Consider the following 11378-nt stretch of genomic DNA (forward strand, 5'->3'; position numbering starts at 1 on the left):
CCGGCGCGTGTTGTTCAAACTTATTTTTTCACCAGCTTTGACCATAAAACTAGAAGCGCACTTCCTTTCACTGGTACCTACTGAATCAAAAAAAAAAAAAACAACCTGAAAAAATATTATTTGTTTTCATCGTTATAACCTCCATCAACAATCCATTTTGTTATAACTTTTCAGCAAAGTTTTGTTTCTCTTTTTTCAAAGCAACATTTTGACAGCTGCCGCAGCCAAATTCCCTTATTTGCGGGTGGTTTAACCTTTTGTCTGTGCTCTGGGGTCAATATGACCCCAGGCCACTTTGAGTGGCTGCCATTTTTTTAGTTTTCATCCGATTCTCCTAATTTTTGGTAGTTTGGTAAAACTCGCCGAGATCTGTCTCCTAGGTGCAAATTCGCTTGAAAAATCTTGAAAATATTCGCTACAGTGTACTTTTTTCAAAAAACTTACGTTGTCTGTGCTCTGGGGTCAAATTGACCCCAAATTGAAATTCCTATAACTTTTTTAATGTTTGGCCGATTTTAGATTTTTGGGGCTGTTTCGAAAGATAATTTAATCATCTTTCAAATCGTTACCAAAGATTGACTATAGGTGGGCGGGTACATCGCGGGGAGGGATTTTCGTAAAAAAGGGTACAAAAACAGTGATTTTTCATGCTTGTTTTACTTATATTTGAAAATCCTACCCATTTTGAACTACACATTTGCAAAAAGGTTATGCAGGAAGGTGTGTGCTTTTACATGAGGCATTGATTAGTTTAGAGCTTGGTCGCTAGGTGGCGGTATATTTGAATTCATTATTTTAGACTACTATAGTAATTCCGATATATGGAATTTTCCTCGTTGTAAATATTCTTATCGCACAAATTTGAAATTTGTAAAGATGACGTCTTTAACAAAGTTTGTCTGGTGGGAATGGACTGTCATTTGACGGAATAAATAATTAGGAAATTTACAATGAGCACTTCTTCCAAGATGCGGCGCTAGCGAGCTGTTAAATTTGAGTATATTGTTCCATGTGAGATCTGATGTATTTTGGTTTGAAAGCATTTTTGGCAAACATGAATGTTGTGGTAGAGCTCATCAAAAGTTTTCTTTGTATTCAACCTGCTCCAGCGATACTGAAAATAATAGAATGTGTTCACAGAATATGTTTTAGGTCATCCAAGAAAACCCTGGAATTAAGGCTTTTGGTTCTACATGCGTAACCAAAGATCAGCCAATTTACCGCCTATTTGTAAAATTCCCAATTATTACTTCCGTCACAAGACAGTCCATTCCCACTGGAAGACCTTTGTTCAAGACGCCATTTTAACAAATTTTAAATTTGCGCGAATATTTACACTGAGGAGAATTCTATATATCGGAATATCTTGAGTAGTCTAAAATAATGAATTCAAATATATCACCACCTGGCGACCAAGTTCTAAACTTATCAACGCCTCATGCCGAAGCACACGCCTTCCTGCATAATCTTTTTAAAAAAAGGTGCAGTTCAAAATGGGTACGATTTTCGGATATAAGTAAAATAATCATGAAAAATCACTGTTTTTGTACCCTTGTTCACTAAAACCCCTCCCCGCGATGTACCCGCCCACCAACAGTCAATCTTTGGTTACGATCTGAAAAATGATCAAATTATCTTTCGAAACAGCCCCAAAAATCCAAAATCGGCCAAACAATAAAAAAGTTATAGCAATTTCAATTTGGGGTCAATTTGACCCCAGAGCACAGACAACGTAAGTTTTTTTGAGCACAGACAGAAGGTTAAAAAAGGTTTCTAAATGCTCTTATAGTAGGTTTATAGTGGTCATTCAGAGAGGGCCACTTGGCAATATCTTACTCTTATAGTGGTCATCAGAAGGTTGCCGTGTATTATTCGGTTTTATTGTTAGATCTTATAAATTGATCTTGAAACCCATTCCTAGAGCGGAATAAAACTTGAAATTTTACTTGGGATGACCTCGATTATTACGCCGGATGCCCACTGCTACTTGGTGTTGCTGCGGTAGACCTTGGCGTAGACCATCTCGCCTTTTCGGAAGCCACGCGGAGTTGCGCCATGCTTCCAGTTGAACTGTTCGTCTTGACGTTGATTGAGAACCACTGACTGGCTTCGGTTGTTGGTGATGCAGGAGATCGAGAACCGTCTTGATGTTTCGACCAAGCTTTAGCTGCGAAGGAGCTCTGCCATTCAGAACAAGACTGGGAGTGGTTCGGTAGACCTGGAGGAACGTCTGGAGCGATTCCGAGATACTTTCCCCCTTGTTGATTTTGCGCAACGACCTCTTGAAGGTATCCACTAATCTCTCCGCCTGGGCATTGGACTGTGGGTGATACGGCGATGTCCGGAAATGTTGAATGCCGTTCTTCCTGCACAAAACCGCGAACTGTTCCGACGTGAACTGCGTTCCATTGTCGAAGACTATGACGTTGGGAACGCCAAAACGGGCAAACAGATCGTCGAGGAACTCGGTCACTGCTGATGTTGTCGGGGATCGAACGATGCAAATTTCCGGTTACTTGGTGAAGGCGTCCACCACTATGAGGAAGTGCAGACCGTTGATTGGGCCGGCGAAGTCGATTTGGATACGCTCCCAGGGAGATTGAGCGAGTGGGCACGACTGTAGCGGAACCTTAGACGGTGTCTTCGAATGTGTGACACAGCTTTCACATCTCTTCACAAAATCAGCAATGTCGTCATCGATCATCGGCCAGTACACGTGACTACGTGCGATAGCTTTCATCCGCTCCATTCCAGGATGTCCTCGGCGGAGTTGCTTGAGAATCCGCTGCCGAAAACTGTCCGGAATCACCAAACGGTTGGACATCATGACGCACCCCTTCACTACCGATAGAGCGTCTCGATGAGCGAAGAAAGGGCGAACTTCAGGGTTAGCGATGTCATCGATTTTGGAGGGCCATCCACGCTGGTTGTACTGGATCACTTGTTGGAGAACCGGGCACTGGAGAGTAGCGCCGCGCACCGATTTGAACGTAACTGGCAGCGAACTGATGGCTTCCTGGAGTGGAATTTCGATGTCGTCTTCCAGTTGAATCGTTGCGATGATGAAGTCCCCCTTTGGTTTGACGTAACCGTTGATGAGGCGGGAAAGTACGTCGGCATATCCAAACTGCGTGGTGGACACGTACTCGATATCGAAGTTGTAGCACAGAAGCGTCAGGGCCCAACGATGAAGGCGGTTGGCCGTGTGAACCAGAATACCCTTTTTCTGTCCGAATATCCGCAGGAGTGGCTGATGATCCGTCTGGAGGGTGAACTTACGTCCGAGCAGCATCCGATGGAATTTCCTTACGGCAAACACCAGTGCAAGACCTTCCTTCTCGATCTGTCCGTAATTTGCCTCCGCGGGGTGAGTGAGCGGGAAGCGTGTGCAACAGCTTTGAGTGAGCCATTGGGGAACCTGTGTAGAAGGCAGGCACCGATTCCGGACTGCGAGGCGTCGGCAGCAACTATGATGTCTAGTGATGGATCGTAGTGTGTCAGAAGCAAATCCGACTGGAGTACTACCTGGTACTCGCTGTTCCAAACGAATTTGGCATCCTTCTTCAGCAGCGCGTCGAGTGGCCGCCGCAGTTGGTGCATCTCCAGGACAAACTTCGCGTAGAAATTCACCTCACCAAGGAACGAGCGTAGAGTTGTGACATCTTTGGGCGGTGGCATCTTGACAATGGCTTCCACCTTGGATGGGTCAGGACGGAGACCGTTCTCGTCTACGATGTGCGCCAAATACTTTACCTCCGGCTGCAGAATGTTGCACTTTTCTTCCCTCAGAACGAAACCGTAGGCTTGAAGGCGCGTTGAAACAGTGCGTTGAGCATCTTGTGGTGCTCCTCTTCGGTTTTGCTGGCCACGAAGATGCCCCGCAGAAACGTGTCCACTCCTTCGAGATCGGCAACTATGCTGTTCATCAACTGCTGGAAGGCCCCGGGAGCGGATTTTACTCCTGGTGCGAGCCGGTTGAAGCGGAAGAGACCTCGATGCGTGTTGATTGTGAGCAGCTGCTTCGAGTCGTCGTCAACTTCCACTTGAATATAGGCGTCACTCAGGTCGATGACGCTGAAATACCGGCACCCATTGAGCTTGGTAAAGATGTCATCAGGGATCAATAGCGGGTAATGGTTGGGCTCCAGGGCAGCGTTCAGTTCAGTTGAGTAATCGGCACAGATTCGTACTTTTCCTCAGGGCTTCTTCACTACGACGATCGGAGCCGCCCACTGCGAGAAATCGACAGGCGTGATGATGCCCAGCGATTGAAGTCGGTCCAGCTCCGCATCGATCTTCTCCATGGACGTGAAAGGAACTGGGCGCTTCGGCTTGAAATGGGTTTGGCATCGGGCTTGAGATAGAGTCGGACCTTCATCTTCTTGCAGTGTCCGAGGCCGTTCTTGAACACTTCGGGATACGCAGCTTTGTACACTTGGATTTGATTGACTTGACCATCGGCAACGTGGACCTGGTTGCAGATTGCAAATAGCGGGGTGTCCCACAGCTTGAACAGCTTGATCCAGTCCAGACCGATCAGGTTGATGCTGTTGTTGGTCACGTAGAAAGTTGCGGTTTTGGTGACACTTCCGAGTTTGATTGGATATCGGAGCTCACCAAGTAGATGAAAAGCGTCACCCGACGCAGTCCGGGCAGGCGGTGTTGTGGGAGTCAGCGTTGGCGAGCCCAGGTTCTTCTTCCACTGCTTCTTCGTAACGATGGTGATGTCGGACGCGGTGTCCAACTGCAGAGTGACTTGAGACCCGTTGATATCCACCGTTAGGAACTTCCGTCTAGAAGTGCAGCTGACCTGGTTGAGGGAGAAAATTCCGTTCACGTGCTTCTTCTTCTTGAGTGCCGCCTTCGATGTGTAGCTGCCACAATACCCTTCTTTGTGGCCGGTTTGCTTGCAGTCCCGACAAACGTGCTTCGTGTAGGTGCAGTCCCGGACGTAGTGCATTCCGCCACACTGGACCTTCGGACTTCGTCTTCTTCTTCTCTTTGGAACTCGATGTCATCGGTGGAGGCTTGTTCTGCTTGCCTGCGCAGATTGTACTCACCGATTTCTTGTGTTCCACCATGGCCGTGTCGTGCTTGAGGTTTTGCAGACGTTAGCACTCCGTGATGAGTGATTCCAAGGTGCATTCATGCGCCGCGTTTGCCTCAATTTTGGATAGGAGTCTCGTTCGGATGTCTGCGTTCTTCGACGATCGGACCCCACAGGTGAAAAGCAGGCTCTTGAATTGGTCCGCCGTGATTTTGCTGAGCTCGAAGTCTTCACAGCATCGGTTGACCGTCCCAGCGTACGTTAGAAAGTCGTCCGCGTCGTGCTTCGTTAGCTGGAAGCACTGTTACCGCTTGCTGAACAGGGAGATTCGGACGCTGAACAGCTCTGTCAGCTTCTTCACCGTCTCATCGAACGAGTACGCACGGGGGTGCTTTGAGAGCATGAAGTTGACGTACTTGTCGTGCACCGTCACGCTGAGGCTTGCCAACAGCAACCGCACTTTCGCCGCATCGTTCAACTTCGCTCCGTCCTTGAGGAAAAGGTCTTCGTACTTCCGGTACCACCGGTCGAAAACGAGCCCGTTGTCTGGATCGTAGACGAACTCCCGGATGTTGGAGGCCAGAGATTCGATGATGAACTGCCGGCTGCCCGCCGACCGATTGGAAACGTTTTCTTGATTGCCGAAACGTTCCATCATCTCCATCAGCCGGGTGTTTTGTTCCGCCATCGCTTGATTCTGCCGCAGGATTTGCTGGTATATTACTAGAAAGTCGCCGGATCCAGGCATCTTGAGAACTCCTACAAAGCGTTGAATTCTTGAAAAAAATTCCTCGTTGCCAAAATGATTTAGATACGACTTTATTCTAGGATGGTTGGGTACAAAGTAATTAATTTTCACATTTGTTGATTATCAAGTTGCTATGGCTGAACTAGTCGCTAGGGTCGCGACTGGTGGTAATCATTGACTACTATGTTCGTGGCTAACACTCTTATATACCACACAGGCCACTTCGGCCTTATGGGTCAAACACGATTGATACGTTTGCGTGCGTTTTGACAGTTTTCCCATGGGAAAACTGTCAAAACGCACGCAAACGTATCAATTTTGTTTGGCCCATTAGTCTGAATCAATAAATAATAATCTTGCTCACATAACTAAATTGTTGTGCATATTTTAGGAAGAAACCGAGTTATAAATTAGATACCATGTTCGCGAATAGCATAGGTGATTGCTACCAATCCGAATTTGTAAGATTTCCCATACTTTTTTCAAATTGAAATTATAATTAATTAATATATAATTATTATAATATAATTGTAAATAACAATTAATAAATATGCATTTTAGTTTAAAGCATCACGCTAAGCAGAACCGGTGTTGTATCATTTCGGAACACCAGTGTTTTTCTTCACTCAGTGCAAAAAAATCTGCTCTTTGATATAACTCTATCTAAACGATTTTATAGTCTTAACTAAGTAAGTGCAACTAATAGAGGGACGTTTGAATTTTCTAAATGTCATGTCAAATTATTGAAAAAATACACACCAGAGCCACAGGAGCGTGCGCGCTGAAAATACACTGGAGTGTATTTTCAGTGCGCGCTAATTTGGCTGTGGTGTGCATTTTTCAATAGTTTGACATGACATTTAGAAAATTCAAACGTCCCTCTATTAGTTGCACTTACTTAGTTAAGACATAAAATCGATTAGATACAGTCAAATCAAAGAGCACTGAGTGTAGAGAAACACTGCTGAACACGGTGATTAATGTAAATCGTTGATAGGTTCCAAAACCCTATCATCATAAGGTTTTGCCTTTCTCGTATACTAAGTATACGTAAAGGCTATAATTTCACTCCAAAACCAAACTTTTGATAGAAGGCTCGGAGACCCATAGTGTTGTATACCAATCAACTCAGCTCGACGAATTGAGGTGATGTCTGTTTGTGTGTATGTATGTATGTGTGTGTGTGTGTGTATGTGTGTATGTGTACAAAATTTGTAGACACACTTTTTGGAACTTAGCATTACCCGATTTACTCGCAACAAGTTGCATTCGACGGGGAATGCGGTCCCATTGTTTGCTATTGAAAATTGGCCTGATCGGACATTGCATTTCGGAATTATTGAAAAATCATTGTTTTTTCCCAAGGGTCCCCCCTTGGAAAAAAAAAATTCAAAATCGAAAAAATTTTTTTTTTTCAAAAATGGTGGAAATGCATAGTAATTAATGCAAAAACATGCAAAATGATAGTAAATATGCGATCTATTCCCCTAAAGTGCTTTTTTGACCTTTCATATGTGATTTTTTCAGTACATTTTACGATGCACGAGAAAGGCATCATCGCTGCTAGGTGGATTAATCTGGGTTTTTTTTAGTGGATCAGCTGTAATACCTCGCATCGAGGATCGTTACTCGGACGCCATTTGTCGCGACATCAGTCGCCTGCATGTGATTGCCAGGTGTCCCGAAGTCACCAATCGTGAACCATTGGATTCCTGAAATCCTGATCCGGCGTGAGCCGCAGCCAAGCTAACGAATCGCCTCCAATCGAACGAACCGCGTCCAAGCTAATCCGAATTCTGCGTCGATCGCATCTACTGTGTGCACTTGACGTCCGCATCCCGTGACGACCGCCGGCAAAAGTGTTTCCTAACGGCCAGAGGGGTACAGCCAGTGTCTCGAACACCACGTTCACGGTGCAATACCGCCCCTATACACGTCGCGGGCACCACGCCCTCGCCTAGACGACTATTGTCCCCGCTTGAGAAACATCGAATTCGCACATACTTTGCCACACCAAAGAATTTGGCACGTATCACGAGTCCCGCCGAGATCGCTCCTCTAGCGCGGACGGCTCATCGTAGCACTTTCGTCGGCTGACTGTACGACGCTGCATGTCCCGACGGACGCTCGACAGAGGTACCGTGTTCTCCTCGGCTTGTTGCAGATTTCCACGGCGCCCAACGAATGTTTACGCAAGTAATAGTAAAAGTTATTATAAGCTAAGAATCATTTCGGGATCAATGCATATCTAAACGTAAGCAATAAATCTAGATTAAGTATGGAAATCCTAATAAGTTCTTTTTGAATCCTCGGAGGTGAACTAGCCTTGGGCTAAAAACCTCTTTAATAAAGATTTTAATAATAATAATACTTTTTGAATGGGGAAGCCCAGTTGATTGAATCAGTGAACCATTCGGTCAATGACGATTGGTCAGTTTGTGTTTTTCCCAAAGATTTTTTTCGTGCTTTAGAGTTCCACGTTTGGAACGATTTGAGTATCGCGAGCTAGAGCCACTTTTCTACCCGCCCTATTTGAGAGTCTTTGGCTGGGCTTCATCTGCGTCAGCAACCACTCCTGTGCTGAGAGTGGCGCTTCTGAATTCCTACGAATGGGCATGTCTATATCAGCACTAGACGATGCCGTCGAAAGGTAGTTTAAAATTCTCAACAATACCACACAAGAAACATGTTTTGAATTTAAAATATGGCCTCATATATTTCCGTTTCAACAACATTCTCCTCACGCCTTGATTATACTCTTTTCCGATGGTTCCAAATTCTGCAGAATCCAGCCCAGGTACCGCACCAGATTCATCGCCAAAGCCGGCACCGACTCCCGCACGGTACAATTCAGCGGTGCAAACTTCCACAGCCCGAACTGAACGAACCGATCCGTCCCGTCCGTGTTGACGTAGGTTCCGATCGGTGCCCCGGCCATTCGCTGGCAGTTGTACTCCGGCCCCAGCTGCAGCGAGCACATGCGATCCTCGTTCAGCATCGGTGTGAAACCGGCTTTCTCGTACCCTTTCTGGCACACGTCGAGATCGACCAGCTGTTCCGGGTAGCGGCGCAGTTCCCCCTTGTAGATGTTGGTGGTCATGTAGTCCAGATCCCAGGCTGTGAGAATCTGATCTTTGGGGACGTTCGCGCGAGTTGGGGAGTATAGCGGGAGGCATACCGGCCGGACTTGGTCTGGAAAGGTGTTTTTTAATATATCAATTTGAAAATGTGAAATTAAAGAAGAGTACCGGAATAGTTGACATCTGTTGCCAGGCGTATGATGGCCAGATCGTTTGTGTACATCGGAACGTCAAACTGAGGATGTTCGATGAAGCGTTCCACTTTGATGTCCAGCACGTTTCTTGTGCACATTCTTCTGCCTCGTTCGTCGAAGGAGCAATCTACTTCGGTCGATTCCGTGTGCTCACCAAATCGAACATGATCACTACAATTGAACATAATCACTAGTGCTACTTTTTCAAACATTGATCCTTGGTGACTTACATCGGGTTGTCCTTCTGCTTTTGCTTACAACCAGTGACCGAGAGGACGTATCTGGTGTTGAGCAACGTTCCCAAACAGTGTGGGACTTTGTTTCGCTTCGGCTTGAATCGAACTATCGCCATCCACGGGAACTCGAAAACTAGAGTAGACTGGCCCGCAGAGGGGTGACTTCGAACTCGAGCTCGCCCGCAATCACTCGGCAGAAGTAAAGCATTCGGGTGAATGGGAAATGGTTCGATGTGCTGTTTCTGACAGCAGACAGCTCGAGGGATTCCGGCAATCCGACAAATGGATCGATTTATATAGTGAGCATCCTGTTGGCCTACAATTGGCGCTCGGATCATGTTGAAAATGTCGCGACATTGCTGAAGGGGTACACAGTTTCCCGTGGTTCCAACAGCGGTTTTGCATGGGATGTCGCCTGGAAATTGATACCACCTAAATTTTGATTTTTGAATAAATCTCAAAGCTTACTCACGTTCTTCGTTGAACTTTCCACGAAAATCAATATTGGTAACACTTTCGATCCAACCCCAATATGACGTAACGTTGGTAAACGCCGTATACGATTCGGCAAGGCAGAGACTTGACCCAGCTTTCCGAACTTTGGTGAATGACACAATTCCCGCCAAATACCAAGCGTCACCTTGTTGAACCATCAATCCTCCACCACTGTCGCCGTTACAAGGAGCAGATCCTGAAACAGAATGTCAGAATTATTCAATGAACTCAAGACAACTCATGGCTGACTACCGTTTGCATATCCTGCGCAGAAAATCTCCTTCTGCGAAGCAATTCCAAAAATAGTTGGATCACTCTTCAAGCATTCTGATTCGTCCACAACTGGCATTACCAACTTTTTCAAAGTTGGCGAATTTTGGTCATTTTCAGCAACGCCCCAACCCACAACAGTTCCCAGTCCAGTTCTCAGTCCAGATTGTTCATTCAAACATGCTGGCAATACATGCGCCGAATACTGGAATGGCTCCGTCGTCTCCAACAGTGCGATATCGTGCAACAAATTATCTCTCGTATACCCATCAACCTGGATCCGAGCCACCGAACGCACCTGTTGCGTTTCTTCCGGTTTATCCAAGTTGAAAACCCCCGCCCAAAGCGTCACATCCTTTGCGCTCCTTAGAAGCTGATGCCGGTTCTCGCTCAGAACACAATGCGCCGCCGTCAAAACAAACTTTTGACTTATCAGCGTACCACCACAAGCGTACTTCTCCGTTCCATCCTTCTGTCGCAACATCAGGGCCACGTGCCACGGCCAATGGCCATGCCGTGCGCTTTCGCCATGGATGATTAGAAACGTGGACCGGGCCAGCGGGATGCCACACTGATAGTTCTGCTGACCTTCCACGATCACCACCGCCAGCACCATCCACAGTATCACAGTCGCGATCCGCTTGATCACGCCCATTCTCGCAGTACAAAAGATTCCGAGCCAGGAAACGTCTGCTCCGGCTAGATTCACCACGACGACTGATTGGGAGACGCGCGAGCGCTTCCGATCCACGGTCGATCATCTTCGAACCGGTCGAACAAGTTATCAAAATTTCGCGACCTGAACTTCTGTTCGCTTGTCTGTCGCCGATGATAATAATCCAATCAAGCCACGCATTTCTAAGAGTTCATCCAGCGCGAACGGCAGTGAGTCATCTGTTTGTCCCTACGTCAGCTAAACAGGTTCAAGCCCACACGAGGAGGGTAATCCCCGAAATAGACTTGAAACCTGGTGCGATTATGCTTTCCGGAGCAGGTGCGATGCACACGGCCAGGGATGCCAGAGGATTGTCGCAAACGTTTTGGTGCAATGTTTGCACGAGTTAAACTGAGATAATAATTAATTTTAACAGGCGCTCGATGCGATCTTCAATATATTTTATAATCGTTATTGTCCTGATTATACTTCAATGGAAGTGACACGACCTCGCAGTTGTTTTTTCGTCGTTTATTTCCTAGGATTTTTGGGCGTATTTCTAGCGAGCATTTTTTTTCAAATTTTTATTGTGTCATTGATTAAATTTTAATCTCAAAGTTATTTGAATTAATAGCGAACTCATTTCAATAGGA

General features: G+C 46.1%; 1 protein-coding gene across 1 annotated transcript; it reads right to left on the reverse strand.

Annotated features, from left to right (window-relative positions):
* Positions 1-8490: 8490 nt before the first annotated feature.
* LOC134208083 (serine protease easter-like) lies at positions 8491-10804 on the reverse strand. The gene is made up of 5 exons (XM_062684172.1): positions 10053-10804; positions 9778-9996; positions 9300-9720; positions 9044-9240; positions 8491-8987 (listed from the first exon to the last, which is right to left on the reverse strand). The coding sequence occupies exons 1-5, from the start codon at positions 10723-10725 to the stop codon at positions 8536-8538; spliced, it is 1962 nt and encodes a 653-aa protein (XP_062540156.1). The 5' UTR covers positions 10726-10804; the 3' UTR covers positions 8491-8535.
* Between the last annotated feature and the right edge of the window lie 574 nt (positions 10805-11378).

Source organism: Armigeres subalbatus, chromosome 1 (assembly GCF_024139115.2).
Source record: "Armigeres subalbatus isolate Guangzhou_Male chromosome 1, GZ_Asu_2, whole genome shotgun sequence".
Classification (NCBI taxonomy): Eukaryota; Metazoa; Arthropoda; class Insecta; order Diptera; family Culicidae; genus Armigeres; species Armigeres subalbatus.